Source organism: Phascolarctos cinereus, unplaced genomic scaffold (genome assembly GCF_003287225.1).
Source record: "Phascolarctos cinereus isolate Bilbo 61053 unplaced genomic scaffold, phaCin_HiC Scaffold_9;HRSCAF=440, whole genome shotgun sequence".
Lineage (NCBI taxonomy): Eukaryota > Metazoa > Chordata > Mammalia > Diprotodontia > Phascolarctidae > Phascolarctos > Phascolarctos cinereus.
Window position 1 is genome coordinate 132,178,245 of NW_027556402.1, and position 18,898 is coordinate 132,197,142.

Below are 18,898 nucleotides of genomic sequence, written 5' to 3' on the forward strand. Positions count from 1 at the left end.
CTACAGGAAAATAGGGGGAGAAGGGGACAAGAGAGCAGGGGGATGATAGAGAGGAGGGCAGATTGGGAAAGTAATCAGAAGTAAATACTTCTGAGGAGGGACAGGGTCAAAAGAAAGAATAGAATAAATGGGAGGGCAGGATAGGATTAAGGGAAATAGAGTTAGTTTTTCACAACATGTCTACTATGGAAGTGTTTTGCATAACTGCATATGTGCAACCTATATTGAGTTGCTTGCCTTTTCAATGAGGGTGGGTGGGGAGGGAGGAAGAGAGAAAATTTGAAACCTAAAGTTTTAAAAACATATGTTTAAAAAAATGTTTTCACATGCTACTGGGAAATAAGAAATACAGGAAAGGGGGTACAGAAGTCTATTCTGCCCTACAGGAAAATAGAAGGGGAAGGGGATAAGAGAAGGGGAGAAAGATAGAAGAGAGGACAGACTAGGGGAAGGGATATTCAGAATGCATGCCATCTTGGGGTGGGGGAGGGGGAGATGGGTAAAATTTGGAATTGAAAAACTTGTGGGAGTGAATGTTGAAAGCTAAAAATAAATAAATTTATATTAAAAAAAAAAAGAGGGCAAAATTACTCATTTTTGTAGGACCACTGGGAAGAGGTTAAAAATAATTAACAGAGTCTTTTTTTTGGCCGCTAGAGGAAGAACAGCTATTCCAGGGACAGGCACCAGCTTAATTCCAGAGTCTGTATTTTTTTTTTCCTTTTCTTTGATCCGTTTGGGATACTTTCCCACTTCACATTAAGCCCATTCCATTTACAATTAGTTTGTTGAAGGACTTCTTAGGAGACATCTTTTCTGATGAAGTGGATGGAAAGCACACACTGCTGCTGTACAGCTTTGATTGTTTTGATCTCACAAAGTTGGTAAAAGTGATTTGAGATATGCCTCACTGATGGTATCTCCCAAGCCTCTAACATATTGGTGTGGTAATGGTTTTTTATTATCTGGTGGGTCCAGATAAGGTTGTATTGAAGCCTATTTTCAAAGCTTTAGCAGGATCATTAATGCTATTAACATTTTTGATGTTCTAACCAGCATCAGTGTATGTAGGCTTTTCATGTCTGTATGGATATTTTTCTTTTTCACATTTTCTTTTAAGCTAGAAGGAATAAATGTGTGGATGTTTATATCTATGGTAAGGGGTGGTCTGGGCCAATTTAAGTAGCATGCCACTGGTAGCTGTTATCTTCTCCAAAGCACCAACTGGCCAAGTTCCATCAGTTAGCAATTTGTCACTCAACATTTTGTGCATAATTACTTGTTCACGTAAGACTTAGTCATATTATCTTTAAAGTACAGTGTTGTATCAGGGACCTGAATTAGGTAAACTGTATTCTTGGTCCAAAAGCAAGGTCTAACTTTTTCTTTTATTTTAAAAAATTAATTAATTTTTAGTTTTCAACATTCACTTCCATAAGCTTTTGAGTTTCAAATTTTCTTCTCCTCCCTCTTTTGCTCCCTCTCCAAGACAACGTGCAATCTGATATAAGTTCTACAATACATTCCTATTTGCAGGCTTAAACATATTTTCACATTAGTCATGTTGTAATGAAGAATTAGAACTAATAGGAGAAACCACAAGAAAGAAAAAAGAAAATAGGGGGGAAAAAAAGCAAATAGTTTGCTTCTATCTGCAGTCAGACTCCATAGTTCTTTCTCTGGGTGTGGGTAGCATTTTCCATCATGAGTCTTTTGGAGATGGAGGTCTAACTTTCTTTTAGTTTGCTGTAGGTTTATTGTACTTCAGTCTTCTAAACATGCATGCAAACTGGGAGCAGAGATGGCAGAGTAGGAAGTAAGTCACTCCCACCCTTGCTTACTGACCTTAAAAAACCCAGAAAATATAGCCCCAGAAGAACCTCTGGAACAGCTGAGCCAGCAGAAAGATTGGGTGCAGCAGTCTCGTAGCCTAGGAAACTTGGGGATTTAATGGGAAAAGTCCCTTTTGCTCTAGTAGAAAGGGACAATACAGGACAGGAGGAGTTTCCGCAAGGCAAGCCCCATCCCAGCAAACCAGTGGAAGATCATGAGTCCCGGGGGGGGGGGAGGATGGAGCAGGCAAGTCCCACACCAGGACCCCCTGAGTGCTTTGGCACAGGAAGGGGAACTGGCAGACTCCAGTTTAGAAAACCCCCACATGCGCTGGTGGGCATTCTTCATTAGTCAATCATTCCAGTGCTTCAAAGCACCCCAGTTGAGCAGGTGTCCTCCAGAGGACCTCCCTCCCGGCCCCCCCTCCCAACTCCCACCCTGAAAACTTCATTGTTGCTGACCCCAGCTCAATACAAGGTAAGCTGTGAGACCCCTATAGCCTCCAGCTGCCAGCACCTGAGGCCCCTGAACACAAAATCAGTGAACAGGTAGGTCTCTGGCCCTCAGCACAGGAAGCTTGGGTTGGTGCCCCTTATGCTGCAGCAGAAGAGCTCAACTTAAAAAGCCAGGAAAATAGGCAAACACCATGAGCGAAAAGAAGAAATGGACAATGATCATAGATTCTTACTATGGGGACAGGAAGATCAAAATATAAATTCAGAAAAGAACAGCATTGTGAATGTACCCACATCAGAAACCTGAAAGAGGAATATGAACTTGTCTCTTCTTGGAAGAGCTCAAGAATGATTCGATTTGATTTGATTTGATTATTTTTAGTTTTCAGCATTCATTTACATAAGCTTTTGAGTTTTAAATTTTCTTCCCCTCCTCACCTCCCTTCCCAAGATGGCATGCAATCTGATATAGGCTGTACATATACATTCCTATTAAGCATATTTTCACATTAGTCATGTTGTAAAGAAGAATTAGAACTAATAGGAGGAACTGTATGAAAGAAGAAACAAAGCAAAACGGAAGAAAAGAAAAGAGCAAATAGTATGCTTTGTTCGCATTCGGACTCCAGAGTTCTTTCTCTGGATGTGGATTTTCCATCATAAGACTTTTGGCGTTGTCTTAGATCCTTGCATTGCTGAGAAGAGCTAAGTCTATCAAAGTTAGTCATCACATAGTATGGCTGTTACTGTGTACAATATTCTCCTGGTTCTGCTCATCTCACTCAGCATCAGTCCATACATGTTCAAGAAGGATTTTAAAGTCAAATAAGAGAGGTAGAAGAAAAATTGGAAAAAGAAATGAGAGGTATCCAAGAAAGAGTCAATAGCTTGGAAAAGGAAGGACAAAAATTGACCGTAGAAAACAATTTCTTAAAAAGTAGAATTGGCCAAAAGGAAAAGAAAGTAGAAAAACTCACTGACGAGAAGAGCTCCTTGAAAAGCAAAGTGGGCCAAATGGAAAAGGAGGTACAAAATCTAATTGAAGAAAACAATTTGTTAAAAATTAGAATTTGGCAAATGAAAGCTAACGATGCTTATGAGACAGCAAAAATCAGTCAAACAAAATCAAAATAATGAAAAAAACAGAAGAAAATGTAAAATATCTCATTGGAATAACAGCAGACCTGGAAAATAGATCCAGGTGAGATAATTTAAAAATTATTGGTCTGTCTGAAAGCCATGATGAAACATGCATGCTAACACCAGAGCACCAATGGAATACTGTGAATAGTCCAGCACAAAGTTTGTATTCTTTTCCATACTTCTTATTGATCATATTAATAGAAGAGTTTTCTGTAAGGCACATCTGATAAAGAGTAGGGAGGTCCAAAGTTCTTTATGTGTCTGGTGTTAGAGGCCAAAGACCTTGTCATCTTAGAGGTAATGTCAGCCATGTTGCTATTGGCAGAAATAGGAACTGTGGCTAGATAGCCAGAATTCACTTGAGTTTTTTAAGGATCTTGAAATCAGCATCTGACAGTTCATACCCTGGGGGCTACCAAAAGCTTAAAAGTTGTGCTTGGTCTGTAGTGCACAGGAAGTCTTTGCTATATTTACTACAGGGAACAGGGTCAGTGCAGAACACAGGACCAAAGAGGTCTTAGGGGAGGCCTGTGACCATTACAATCTACTAGATCTGGTTGAGGCCTGTTAGGCCACAACCAGGAGTTATTTCCAGGGTAGTATTGCTACAAAGAGGGGGAACCAGAAGGGCCAAGGACAAAAGCCAGGTTGGATTCTAAAGATCCAGATGTTGGAACTTCTGGCAGATGGTAAAGCCTAGTTATAATCTCTCAATTGCTTAATTACAGCACCAGTGGCATCTAGACTATAGAAAGAGCAGAACCAAACAAGGACTTTCCATCCCATCCGAGATTATAGGAAGAAGAGTGTGGCCCTAGTACAAAGTCCTTATCTTAATTTTAATATGGGCAGTTAGGTGGCACAATGTATAGAACGCTAGGCCTGGAGTCAGAGAGACCCGAGTTTAAATCTAGTGTCAGACATTTACTACCTGTATGACCCTGGGCAAATCACTTAACCTCTGTTTGCCTCAGTTTCCTTATCCATAAAATGGGGATAATAATAGCACCTACCTTCCAGGATTGTTGTGAGGATCAAATGAGATAATAATTGAGAAGCACTTAGCATAATGTCAGGCACCTAATAAGTGCTATATAAATGGTAGTTATTATTATAATCATGTCTAATGATATGTTAATATAAGTAATAAATATGCATATTTTAGTAATAATCACTGATAACTATTAATACATGAGTAAGCAGAAGAAAATTAAGAAATACTTTGTGTTGAGCAACTGAGATAAAACCAGAAGAAAAGAGAAACTGCCACAAGTACCTCAGAACAAAGCATGACTTGGTTACAACTCTAGAAGTAGTTAGAAGAAATGAAATAATTGTTTAAAAAGTGAAACATGTGAGATTAAAATTTCTGAGAAAGAAGTGAAAGGAGATTAAATAGTTTGAAATAAAAGGTAGGTAATTATTATACAAGCTGTGGACTCCCTGACAAATAGAATGGAATAACTGGGGGGAAAACAGAAAAAATGTGAAATATGTAGTATTAAAAAAATAGATCATGTGGAAAAATAGGCTAAGGAGGGATGATTTAAAAATGAAACCATGACCAAACAAAAAGCCTAGGTATCATATTTCAGGAAATCATAAAAGAATACTGCCCAGAAGCTGTTTAGGACCATATAACAAAAGTAGAGTTCAGTCAGGACCACTCAAGGCTATATTGTAAGAACTTTATAGGAGAGAAAATCTTGCCATTGTAATTTCCAAAAGGCAAAAGAAAATAGTTTACAACCAAGAATAATTTACCCAGAAAAACTGAACAGAACTTTACAGTATTTACAAAAAAACAACAACAACAAAACACCCTTGGAATATGACAGACAAAAGGACAAGAACAGGTAAAATCTTTAAAACATAAACACAGGAGACAAGAGAAACTTGGAAAGATAAATAGATTCATTTCCCTCCAGGCTACATTTCTCTGGACTTTTCTACCATGACCCAGAATACCTTTTTATCCTGGAAGACTACTTTACCCCTGGATCTCACGCCTTGGAAATAACCCTCTGTCTCTGGGACCCCCTCCCTCTGATTACTGGGATCCTTCCACAGTCTCCATTTTTGGAAGGCACCTAGGCTAGCCATCTCTTCATTTTCCATCAGGCTAATTTCCTCTGGACTTTTCCATCATGCACTCTCACAGGGTAACTTCCACCCACTCTACTTCTCAGCTTCTTTTTATATACTGTCAAACCCTTAGAAGGCAGAGACTTTTCTTTCTTTTTGCTTGTATTTGTATTCCCAGCTCACAGTTGTTAAAGGACTACCAAGGAAAACAAATGCAGGAATGGAGTGTTTTTGTTCTGTTTTATAGATTTAAGAAAGGATAGAAAAGTGACAGAAAAAGGATTATTTAGACTAAGGAAGAAATGAGAAAGGAGTAGAAGGAACTTAGTGCTTGTGTAATTGGTGTAGTCAGTAAGAATATACTCTACCCTCTGGCAAAATGCAAAAGGATATTGAAGGGTTAAGGAATCTCTTGAACCTCACTTTGAATCAGAGAAAGGAGTGTTGAACATATGTAGGATTTGGTATAAAAATACGTTAACATATTAAAGAAAAATAGACATCAACAAAGAAAAAGTAGAGAAGGTTTTAAGAGGGACAGTAGAATTGGTAAGGAATATCACAAGCAAAACAGACTTTATTTTCAAAAAGTGGATTATAAGGTCAGCATATCATGCCATATAAAACATACAGCATTTATTATTTTACAGTAAAAATTATTTTTTAATTTAATTTTTATTCTGAAAAAATACATAAAGAAAACTTCCAGAACAAAAAAGGGTATGTGAAACTGGGAATCTTCTTTATGATACAGGTTGCCTTTTCTTTCAAATATATAATTCAACTTGTTATTTTCAAAGCTGTCTTGCTTCTCTATGCTTCCTTCCAAACTTTTTTTCTTTCCTATAGTTTAAAATGCCAGGATACCCTCTTTTCCTTCATGTTAGTAGCAAAAATTATCACAATCACGTGATGCTCTTAATAGAAGTACAAAAAGCTTTTAACAACATATACTACCAATTTCTGAGAAAAACACTCAAAAGCATAGGAATAAATGGATCTTTTCTTAATATGGTAAATAGCATCTAAAATCAAGAACTAGCATTTTATAGAAAGCAGATAAACTAAAGGCTTTTTCGATAAGATGAAGGGTAAAGCAAGGATGTCCATATTTTTATTTAACGTTGTTATGGAAATGGTAGCTGTGGTAATAAAACAAGAAAAAGAAATTGAAAGAATAAGCACAAAGAGGAAACAAGATTCTTTCTTTTGCAGAAGATCTGATAAATAATATAACTCTTGAGATTCATTAAAATGGAAAGAGTTGATATAAGGAAAATAGCAGGATATAAAATAAACCCATATAAATTATCAGTCTTTCTATGTATTACTCCCCTTGCCTCTAATAGCAAGAAGAAATAGAGAAATTTATTTCAAAATAACTATAGAATATATAAGATATTTAGGAGGCTGCCTACCAAAACCAAAGAGGAACTATAAGAACAATTTTTCTTTTTTTAATTTTTTATATTCAAACATGAAATACAATTAGCATTTCCATATACATGGCAGGAAAAGAAAATCATACAGGAAACTCCAAATCTCTATTACTTCTTGCTTTTCTTTTTAAGTATATATTAAGTTTAGTTTGTTACTTTTAAAGCTATTTGGTTATGATTGTTTTTGGCCTCACTTCTGTTCTCTTTTTTGCATTTTTAATAATTTAAAAATTAAGTTTATTCCAATTCATAGAAATAATTTCCCCCTCCCCCCAAAAAAATTGAGAGGAAAAAAAAACACCAAACCTTTAAAACAAAGATATATAAAGGAAGCCAAATTCTCTCATTGGCCATGTCCAGCACATATGTTGTTCATTCTGTACCAAGTAGTAGCATGCTTCATCATTAGATCTCTGGAATTATGGTTGGTCACTGTATCAGAGTTCTTAAATCTTTCAAAGTTCTTGTCTTTACAGTGAAGAAATTAATTTTCAAGAAGATATTTGAAGACCTGTGTGGAATAACTGATGTTGTGGCTCCATCTCATCCAAAATATGTAACTTTATTTCCTTCTGTTTTTGTTGAACATCCATAAATAGACCTTCCTGACAAAATGCCATGTGTTCGTCGCACTGCAAGAATTAAAATGAAACCTTTGGAATACTGGAGAGGAGAGCGAGTAGACTCTGAAGGCATGTTATTAGATAATGTTTAACTTTGATTGGAATGTGTTTTATTCCAATTTAAGAGGAACCATATGATCATTTGTGTTTTTTATTTCTATACATTCTACTGAACTTCAGAAAAGGCATGAGAAATCTTTAGCAATAGAAAAGTAGTTTATCAAAACACTATCTCCTTTTCTCTCCTCTGACATTTTGGTGACTTTAGACAATAAAAATCATTTAGTCTTATTTTATAAGTAATTGTAAAAATTTACATAGTGAGGACTGAGGTTGAAATTAATGATTAACCTTCCTTGTTTATTTTAGGTGGACTTGTGGTCAATGGGACAGTATTTAATGACAGAGTTTCACCCAGAAAGAAGTCTAACAGAAAAAGGGAAAAAGTTAATACAGATTCTTGTGAAGACGAACAAAGTATGACCTTAATTGTTTGAGTTTTGGGGATATTTTTATTTTATTTTGATATTTAATATTAGAGCTTTGAAAAATTATTTTGAGTATTTTGAAACATACCCTTTAACCTTTTAGGAGTAATTAGCACAGTGCCTAAAGCTCTTAGAAGAGTGCCTGACAGCTAGTAGGTACAATATAAATGCTTATTCACTTCTCTCCTTCCCCTTCTTTAAATAATTGTATAATAGAAAGGTTGCTGGATTTAGAGTCAGAAGATTTGGTTTGAAACTCAGCTCTTGCTGTTTATGACTTTTTTGGCTTTCCTCATAAGACAAGGTGAGAATATATGAGAAGATAGCATCACAAAGTGTGAAGAATGCTGGGTTTGGAGTCAGAGGACATGGGTTTGCTTCCTAAATCTGTCACTTAATACCTTGATCTTGACCAAGTCACTTGACCTCTTTTATCCTCAGTTTCTTTATCTTTAAATTGATTGAGATCAGGGGTTTGAACCTTTAGTCCAGTGAACTTATTTTTTAAACTGTTTTGATAATTATATTTTATAATTGTTTCCTTTGAAATCCTCTGTTTTAAACATGTAACATTATTCTGAGAAGTGGTCTGTTAGGCTTCCCTAGAATGTTAGAAGGGGTCAGTGACACAGAATTTGTGAATACCTGCACTAGGTAGGTAGATAGATAAACAGACAAAACATTTATTAACTGCTTACTATGTGCCAGGAATTGTGCTAAGTGCTAGGGATACCTCTAAAAGCCAACAAGATAGTTCTGCCTTCAAGGAGCTACCATTATAATGGGGAAAGACAGTGTATATATAAAGTGGCCTTGGGATTGGGATGGGGATGGAATGGGAAGGAAAAGCAGTTATGAAGAGGCATGATTTGGAGATTGCAGAAAGTGTCATGATGGCCCAATTCCTAGCTCACCTATCCAAGCTTGGAAGAGGAGCCGCAAGGACTAGATGACCTTTAAGATTACTTTCAGTTCTTAAGTTTATGAATCTATGAACCCTTAGAATTTTGCAACTCTGAATCTTCTCTGAGCCTCAGTTGCTTCAACTGTAAAATGAAGGGATTATACTAGATTGATTTCAAAGGTCCTTTCCATCTCTGATACTATTGTCACGCATCATTTGTTGCCAAGGAGTGAGTTTTTCCATGTAGATGAATTTCTACATAATTTAATCCCTGTAAGTATAAAAACTTCTAGCATCGTCTGGTTAAAACTTTTGAAAATATATTATACTTGTCCTTGCCTTAAGAGGCATATTGAACATAATTAAATGGTTTTTGATAACACAGGTTCATGATTATAAATTTCAGTCCTTATACTGTGTTTGTCGATAGGAGCTATTAAGGCACTAAATGGCTCTAGATTGGACTTTTCCTATTTTCTCCCTTATTGTCGGTTTGTAAGATTACACTTCTTGTACCTGCCAGTATTCTTGCTTCTAGCAGTAATTCATTTTCCCTTCTTCCCTTTAATCTACAGCATCTAATCTACTATGGGCTGGGAAACCAGATAAACAATCTTATTAGAATGATGTCTAAAGTAAATATAAATTGGCTTAAGGGATTTTTTTCTATAATTTGAGCTTTAGTGTAGGGTCTGTGTGACATATATTTTGACTCTTCAGTGTTTATTCTTTTTACCCTCCAATTTTCATTAACTTCTAATAATTGAGGTTGCCAGATAAGTGAGTTATGTTCCATTTTTGTTTTTTTTTATTTTCATTTATATTTGTGGGCTCTATCTCATTTGCAAGGAATTAAAATAACACTCTATTTATAATATTAAAAAAATCTTTAAAGATAATTTGGAAAGTTCAAGTGGTGTTACCCTTTTCATTTTAGCCCATTCTTTTTATCTTATTCTTAGCAAAAAATACTTTCATTTTTGGTACTGTAAAAAAAATCATGGAATTTTGGAACTGGAAGTGATTTTTAAGAGATCATCATATCAGAGTCTCTGATTTTACAGCTAAGTAAATTAAGGTCTAGAGAAGTTAATCGAATTATGGTTGGCCAGATAGAGAGTCAGGACAAAATACAAGTTTTCTGGTTCCAGTCTACCGATCTTTCTAATGTACTATACTTGAGAAGAGGATTTAAATAACTTTTTTTTTCAGACTGATCACTTGGAATTTGAAAAGGATTTGGGCTCTTTATAGTTTTTATAGTCTTCCATATTAAGATTTTTTATAATTTGAAATTAATTATATCTGACTGCATCATTAACTTGCCAGTTTTAAGTATTTGCTATGTATTTTTATGATTTTTTTCAGAAAAGAAAGCAATTGCTGCTCTGAATGTATCTCTTGGAGATCCTTTAAAACCAACTTGTGTATTCGACCCAGGAAGAGAACAAATGGTTTTCAGGGGTAAGATGTTGAATAGACATCAAGACTAACTTCTGATTTATTTTACTAGTGTGACATTTTTCATCATTCAGTCATTCATCAGTCACCCAACAAGCATTTATTAAGTGCATACTATGTTCCAGGCACTATCTATTTCCTGAGAGATACAAAGAAAAGCAAAAATGCTGTTCCTGCCCTCATAATGAGACAATATGTAAATAACTGTTTGCATATAAATATATGTGTATATGTGTGTATATATAGAACATATATGTATGTGTGTATACACACACACACACACACATATATAGAACATATATGTATGTGTGTATACACACACACACACACACACACACACACACACACACACTAAGTTAAAGGTAATTTTAGAAGTAAGGCATTAGCAGTAGAGGTAACTGCAAAAAGCCTCTTGCAGAAGGTAGGATGAGCTTATTTTTGAAGGAAGCCAAGGAAACTAAGAGGTAGAGGTGAGGAGAGAGAACATTCCAGGTGTGTGGGACAGCTGAGCTTAGAAGGGAGGTAGGGATTTTGAGTAGCAGAGGTGAGCAGGGGACTGACTGCATTTCAGGAATGGAGATGGAAGGTGGAGTGTTGTGTATGAAGAGCAGTAAGTAGACCCATTTGGCTGGAGCATAGAGTGCATGAGGGTAAATAATAAGTAATAAATTGGCTAGTGTCAAATTGTGCAGAGTTTTAAATGACAAACAGAGGAGTTTGTATTTGCTGTTGGAGCTTTTTGAACAGGTGAGTGACATAGGCAGACCTGCACTTTAGGTGTTTCACTTTGGAAACTGAGGAATGGATTGGGGAGCAAGGAGACCCAAGTGAGGAAGCTGTTGCATTAGTCCATAAGTAAGGTGATAAGAACCTTTCACTAGAGTGGTGAGTGGAGAGAAGACGATAAATAGATGTGGAGATATTATAAAAGTAGAATAAGCAGAACTTGCTAACTGACTATTAGATATAAGGAGTGAGGGAAATTGAAAAGTTGAAGATGACTCCTTAGTTGTGAACTTGCATGACTAGAAGGATGGTGTGCCCATGATAAAAGTAAGAAAGGTAGTAGAAAAGACTGGGATTTGAAGGGAAAGATGATGAGTTATTTTAGACATGTTGAGTTTGAGATGCCTTAGTAGTAGAGGATCATGGATTAAGACCTAGAAAGAACCATAGAGGTCTTCTAGTCCATCCCTTTTATTTTGTAGATGAGATTTTACCTAAATAAACTCATATAGCTGTGCAGAGCTAGGGTGTGAACTCAGGTTCTCTGAAAATAAAACTAGTAATTTTTATGTTGGGTAATACTACTTTAACCTATCTGACAGGGGGAAATAGCCAACAGACGTTGATGATGGGTGTCTGGACCTCAGATGGAAGAATGAGGCTAAAGAATATAAGCAAGTTACTTAACGTTTTTGGCTTTAGCGTTTCATCTGTAAAATGACGACTTTGGATTAGGTAGCTATTAAAATTTTTTTTTAGTTCTGAATCTATAATCTTCAGATTTAAATCTATGATATTTTACTATGACATAAGGTTGATCATTCGAAAGAAGAGGGAAGAGAAGGAGCTACAGGTTCCTGCTGTTTCTCATATTTCTAATGAGACAATATGTAAATAACTGTTTGCATATAAATATATATATAGGTGTGTGTATTTAATATGTGTGTGTGTGTGTATATTTGTGTATGTATGTATGTGTGTATACACACAATGTAAGTTGAAGGTAATCTTAGAAGACAATACCATGGGTTATAGCCACAATTAAAGGGTAGATCAAGAATGATGATCAAGCAAAGTTTGAAGGGACTGAAAGATGAAGAGGAATTAGTCAGACTTCATTAGACATTTCTTCAAGTAGACCATTTTCTTAGTCACAAATTGAATGAAAGGTACCCAGAATACAAGCCTTCATTCTTTTAATTGGTAATTTATGAAGAAGCATTTGCTTTGGGTAAAGCATTACAACTCTCCTCTCATAGAGTGTCTCCCATGAATAAGATAAGATCTTTCAAGATTACTTGTTCAGCCTCTACAGAATAAAAATTAGGGTGACCCAAAAGGCAGCAGAGAGATGTGTAAGAGTGGAGTGTGGCATAATACCAATGATCATTCAAAAAGTAACTCATATACATAACTGGAAAAGAAGTGAAGCAATCACTTAGAAGAAATGAAAAACAGACAACATAAATGCTTTACTTGTATCTGCAGGTACTAAAATCTAGAGCAAAGACTATATGTTGAATAAGTACACTGTGGAGGACTTAAGGGAAAATCTGATTTAGAATTAAGTCATAGATATGTTTTACTCTACCCTGTTGAAAAGAATCTGCATATTCGTGAAACCAGGAACCTATCAATGTCTGGCTTTATTAACTTTACTCCGTGGTTTTATTCATGTTGATCAAGTTATGTATCTAGAAGTGTCTGTGGATAAAAGAGAAATCATTGAACTCTAGGAACTTTAGATGAAATGAAGAGATATAACTATATCTACTTGAACATTTTCTGGTCAATATCTTGAGTCTCAAAGATATTTCAACATTTGGAGATTGCAATTTGAGTGACAATCAAGGGAAGAAGTAGGAGAAGTATATGAAGGTTAATGCAGACAAGTACTTAACTGAGCTGATTTCACATGGCTAGTAAGTGGTCGTAGGATTTAAATCTGGAAGGGACTTTAAAGTTAATTTAGTCCATGCTCCTCATTTTATAGAAGAAGAAACAGTGTCAGAGTGGTGAGGTATCTTGTGTAAGGTTGCACAGGAAGTTAGTTGCAGAACTGAGATTGGAACCCAAATCTTCTTACTGTGGATGGAATGCTGTTTCCACTGGCTATACCATCCTACTTCTTTAGTATACTTTATGTACTTCATATATCTTTCTTTCCCCTTAGACCTTGTGAAGCTTAAAGGTACACATGAATTTTGTGTTCAGGATGACACATTGAAAATGTTTAAAATTTTGAATACTTCATTGTTTGCCACTGGCACATTGATTTTGGAGCCCTTTAAAGAAAAGGGAAAACAGTATGTCTGTTCAGATACAGTGGTGAGTATCCATTTTCTCCCTGTCTTTCTTTGTATTATAGGTTGAATCCAGTTTTAATGATCTAAAACATCAAAATAGCTATTTATAAACTTTACTAAAATGAAAGACCAATTATAATGCAGTGAGGTTTTTTGTTTACAGTCAATCCACCCTACCAACAAATATTTCTAACATGCTTAGTGCTATGTTATAAAATCGAAAACAACTATGAGACATAGTTTTATCTATAAGGAATTGAATAGAATCATAAAAAGTGGAAATGATTATATCTTAATAGATAGGAAATCACTTATGACCAGTACAGTAGTCATTTCTTAATCCACAGTCAATGGCCATTTTTATCATTAACTTGTTGGAACAAGGGTAAAAATCAACACTAATTTAGAAGGAAGTATAAAGATGTGAAGCTATAGCATCCTGTTACAAAAGTTGTAACCTGACATACAAAAGAAGTTATTGATGGTGAAAATAGGAGATAAAGAAAAAGATATCGACACAGACTCACCATTTTTTTTTTATCTAGGCAGTGGGGTTAAGTGACTTGCCTAGGGTCACACGGCTAGTAAATGTCAAGTGTTTGGTCTGAGGCTGGATTTGAACTCAGGTCCTCCTGACTTCAGGGCCGGTGCCCTATCTACTGCGCCACCTAGCTGCCTGTAGACTCACCATTTTTAACAGAAGTTAAACAGGTATATAGCAGTTCCAACAATGAAGAGGCCTAAACAGCCAAGAGACTGCCTTAACCAGAAAAATTTGATCTTTATAAATGGAACAACATGGTAACACCAGTTTAGAGTATAACCTAGTTTTCAAAGGAAAAAGGATAGTGTTGCCTTATGAAACAATGGAGGGAGAGTTAAAATTGCAGAAAGTTGGTATAATGTCTACATGAGCCAGATCATCCTAGAAGTTCTTAGAGATGAAACTTGAAGGACAATAAATAAATATAGTAGCTCAGAAAACTGGCCTGACTCCAGTAGATAGTTCAGATAAATGGATAAAGAATGTGAGCTATTAAAAGGAATTTAGATTTCTTTCAGTAAACAAACTCAGTTATGCTTTAAAACTCTTGGGGAATTTAAGAACCAGTAGAGAAGAGGTGAGATAGAGAAGGGACCTAGTCAGAGGAAGTCTATGGCATTTGAATAATTGTAAGTTGCAGTTCAGTTCTGTGCTCTTGAGCAATCCATGAATTCCTGTACTTTGTACATACTGTGCTATTTCTTTAGGTTAACTTAATGAATTGATTTAGGCAGGCTAATTTACCTTATCCATATGGTGGCTGACCTTTCCCCACCTTCTCCAAATGACATGATGTGATTCTTCATCTTTTACAAAAAAATCTATTCAAACTTCCCATTTTATGCTTTTCCTCTGTTAACCTCCAAATTTGTTTGTCCTCAATATCTTTGGTGTTTAGCTCTTGATTCTTCAAATATGTTATCTCATAAATATAGCACTTCCCTCCATCATTGTAAATTACAGCTTATCTATTTTTCTTATTCTGTGTACTTCTTATCTAATTCTTCCCCAGTTCCTCAAGAGCAGGAGTTTTTAACCTGGGGTTTGTGAATCCCCAAGGGATAAATAGATTTCAGGAATATCTGGAATCTTGATCAGAAGAGAGAGAGAGAGAGAGAGAGAGAGAGAGAGAGAGAGAGAGAGAGAGAGAGTGAGAGTGTGTGTGTGTGTGTGTGTGTATTGAATAATAATGTATTGAATAATAATAACAATGATGATAATGAACATATATGTTCCAGTATTTCACAAAGGGAAGAGAATAGAATTTGCAAGCCCTATATCAATGAAGTTGCCTTCAGTTCCTACAAAATTCTAAGAAGTATTATTGAACTAATATGGCTTCATAAAGAATAGGTTGTGGCGGGGGCAGCTAGGTGGCGCAATGGGAATGGCTGAACAAATTGTGGTACTTGAATGTGATGGAGTATCACTGGTCTGTAAGAAAAGATGAATGTTAAAAATACAGAGAAGTATTGGAGACAATGAACTGATACAAAGTGAAGTGAGCAGAATTAGGAAAACAATATACACAACCAACAATGCCAATTGAAAGACCTCTCAAAAAAATGAAATGTGATACCTAACTTCTTATAGTTACCAAGCTTGGCCCAAAGGATAGATGAGAAAAATGCTTCTCCTTTCTTTGTAGAACTTGAGGACTATGGATGTGACGCATTAAATACATTATCATCTCATAAATATGGCAGATCTGGTTAGGCAAGGGCTAAGGTGCTTTTTTCCTTGTTTTTTCTTTGCAAAAAGGGGAAGGAGAGTAGTAGAGATGGGATTTATTTGTAAATGAAGGTGAAGTAAAATTTTCTTTTTTTCAAAAGATAGGTCATGTCAAATGAATTTTTTCTTTTTCCTTTTTGAAAGGCTTAATAGAATGATGGATCAAGGGATTTCTGTAAGATGTGGTTTATCGAGATCAGGGGTGGGGAAACCTGAGCCCTTGAGGCCATGTATGGTCCTCTAGGTCCCCAAGTGTAGCTCTTTGATTGAATCCAAACTTCACAGAGCAGATCCTCTTAATAAAAGAATGTGTGGATTATTTAAAAAACATTCTTTTAAGAGTATTAAATCTACATCAGGGTCTGTATTAAATATAATGCTATTTTCTTTGTAAAGTCAGCAGCATTTCAGTCTAATAATTGCGTAGGCCAGCCATAAATGACATTTAAACTTAAATGAATCTACCATGATAATGGCTACAAACATATGTAGAAGTGTTAGAGTTCTCATTTTTTTTTGGACATGAAAAACAATAAAGAAATGTATGCTTTTTAAAGGCAAATTTCTTTTCAGATGCAGTGTGAAAAATAACACCTTAGCCAACCTTCTGATCCTTTCAGAATCATTTATATAATTGTTCTAGCATATAAAAGCTTTTGATGCCTTTAGCTTAAAATTTTAAACAGATATATTTTGTTGAGGTTTTTTTAATGTAGCTATTGGTTCCTTGCATAAGACAGGGCTTAATTTAAATTAACAAGATGCCATCCAAATACCACGTGTTTCTAGGTTTTGTATGGAGTTCTGTGTGCCTTTGTATGGAATTCATTGTGAATAATGTTTTGATTAATTTGATGGTGGTGCTGTATCAGGGTCTTAGCACTTTCTTAAATGTAATAATTCTGTATTATTAGTTCTCTTATTATGACTGAACAGAAGTGCATAAAGTTAACATTATGATAAAATGATATCTTGAAAAAGAACAATTGAGCAAATCAGTAAGGTCAAATTTAAGAAGAAAATTTTTACTATATATGTTTACTGTAAGAACAGTATTTTGGGGCATCTAGGGCGCACAGAGGATAGAGCACTGGCCCTGGAGTCAGGAGGACCTGAGTTTAAATCCAGCCTCAGACACTTGATACATGCTAGCTGTATGACCCTGGGCAACTCACTTAACCCCACTGCCTAGCCAAAAAAAACCCAACAACAACAAACCAAACTGGTATATTTTTAAAAATCCTAATTAAAAGATTTGATTTTATGTTTTACAGGTATTCTTTATTGTCTGTGGTGATCTTATATGTACTTTACATGAGACATCTTACAATTTAACTACTGGAGATATATTCTATGTTCCTTCAGGTAAGATTTAAAGAGAATTGATTTCAAAGCAATTATAACATTTGCCATCACTTTTAGAGTTTATATAAGAGCACAATAGAGTTAAAAGCCATACTAAATAGGAACTAAATAGCCTGGTATATATTGAAGATGCACGGAGAAAATGATTTGTTAATGAACATTGAGCATGAAAAAAGTTAGAGGAGTCCTCAAATAGAAGGAGTACTATAATAGCTTTTAGTAACTTATGAAGAACTGATACGGTCATACTTAATTGGTTTTCATGCTTCATTTTTACCTTTTTGTTACTCTGCCTCAAATATATATATATTTATATATAATTTTATATATGTGTACATATAAATATATATGTATATACTATTAAAAACAACATTTTATTTTGTAATGTGTAAATTACCCCAGTATGTATATAATACAGGGCTCCTGCTCTGGTATTATATAACGCGCTCAGCATGAACATGATTTTTGTTATTTTCCCTTATCCAGGCTAATTTAGGATTATCTACTTGCATGAGCAATCCAAAAAGTATTTGTCAGTCCAATGTGACCTTTGCTGTCCTAGGACTGTTAGTTAAGTCTATGAATTTCAAAGGGCTTTCCTTTTCTAAGGCCATGTCAACTTGAGTGCACTCCGTTTTGGCTGATCTCAGAGACTAAGCAGGGTTAGGCCTGACTATTACTTGTATGGGAGACTATGGAGGAATGACTGGGTACTAGGAGTTTTTGCTTTTGAGAGGCAATATGGTTCAATAGATAGGGCATTGGACTTGGAGTTAGGAAGACTTAGGTTCAAATTTTGCTTCAGATACTTACTGGCTAACTTTGGTCAAGTCACTTCTCTCTGTCTCAAGTTACACCTGAAAATGAGGGGCTTTCACCTGATAGCTGCTAAGTTCCCCTTCATTATGATCCTTTGATCTACTTTAAAAAAAAATTGAGATCCTGTTTATTGGAATTAAGTAAATTAAAGTTATTTATTGGCATATATTCTTAAGTATATAAAAAGGCTAATCAAAATGAGATGAGGCTTTATTAAATTTAATATGAAGGAAATTTCATAATATTACCATATTTTCCGTATTTTACTTCTAGGTAATTTTTACAACATAAAAAATCTCCTGAATGAGAGAAGCATTCTTCTTTTCACTCAGATAAAAAGTGAAAGACCAGAAAAGTAAAAAACTGCATGTGCATACATAACATTGTTGTACCGTTTTCCCTGGGAGTCATTTTTTTTGTGTGTTTGGAATTATAAACATCCTGTTTTGTGTACATAAATAATATTATAAATATTTTCAAACTTCCCTCATGCGTGTTGTTTTTTTTTTCCTCTTAATATACACGGCATGGTCTTTAGTAACATGGATAGAACAACAAAATTGTTAATGAGATGAAGGACATTTGTTTTTGTCAGAGGGAAAGTAGTTGATCTAATCATACACTTTTTCCCCTTTTCTTTAAATTGTTATTGGTTGAGTAATCTAACAATAGTGAATTGAAATGTGTACTGTTTTGGAAAAAGCAACTTTTTTTGGGGGAAAAAACAACAAAGCAACTGCCCACCTCATTTTTGTACCTTCTTCCCAGTACACAGCACTTGAGGCAATGCTACATTTGCCTTGGTTGTCTGTATTTCAACTTATATTTTACCCTAAAATAACAGGATTATGCTAGGTATCATGCTTTCAATAGTTTCTGAGTTACAGAGTGCTGTTATATCATAATGAATATGGTTTTAAAATGCTGCTTGCAAACTGTCATATGTACATAAGTTTTAAGAAGATATGTTTTTGTA

General features: G+C 35.2%; 1 protein-coding gene and 1 pseudogene across 5 annotated transcripts in view; one reads left to right on the forward strand and one right to left on the reverse strand.

The window, feature by feature from the left end:
• CENPC (centromere protein C) overlaps positions 1–18,407 on the forward strand; it is a 58,468-nt gene extending 40,061 nt beyond the window's left edge. For 2 of the 5 annotated variants that reach the window (XM_020999806.2, XM_020999807.2), the window contains exons 13-18: positions 7,555–7,647; positions 7,948–8,055; positions 10,339–10,434; positions 13,331–13,485; positions 17,013–17,103; positions 18,196–18,407. In XM_020999806.2, the coding sequence (XP_020855465.1) occupies positions 7,555–7,647; positions 7,948–8,055; positions 10,339–10,434; positions 13,331–13,485; positions 17,013–17,103; positions 18,196–18,281 (629 nt within the window). In that variant the 3' untranslated portion in view covers positions 18,282–18,407. The other 3 variants (XR_002327039.2, XM_020999808.2, XM_078148795.1) reach the window with 3 other exon arrangements.
• Positions 592–5,549, reverse strand: LOC110217418 (pre-mRNA-splicing factor RBM22 pseudogene; annotated as a pseudogene).
• Positions 18,408–18,898: the final 491 nt, after the last annotated feature.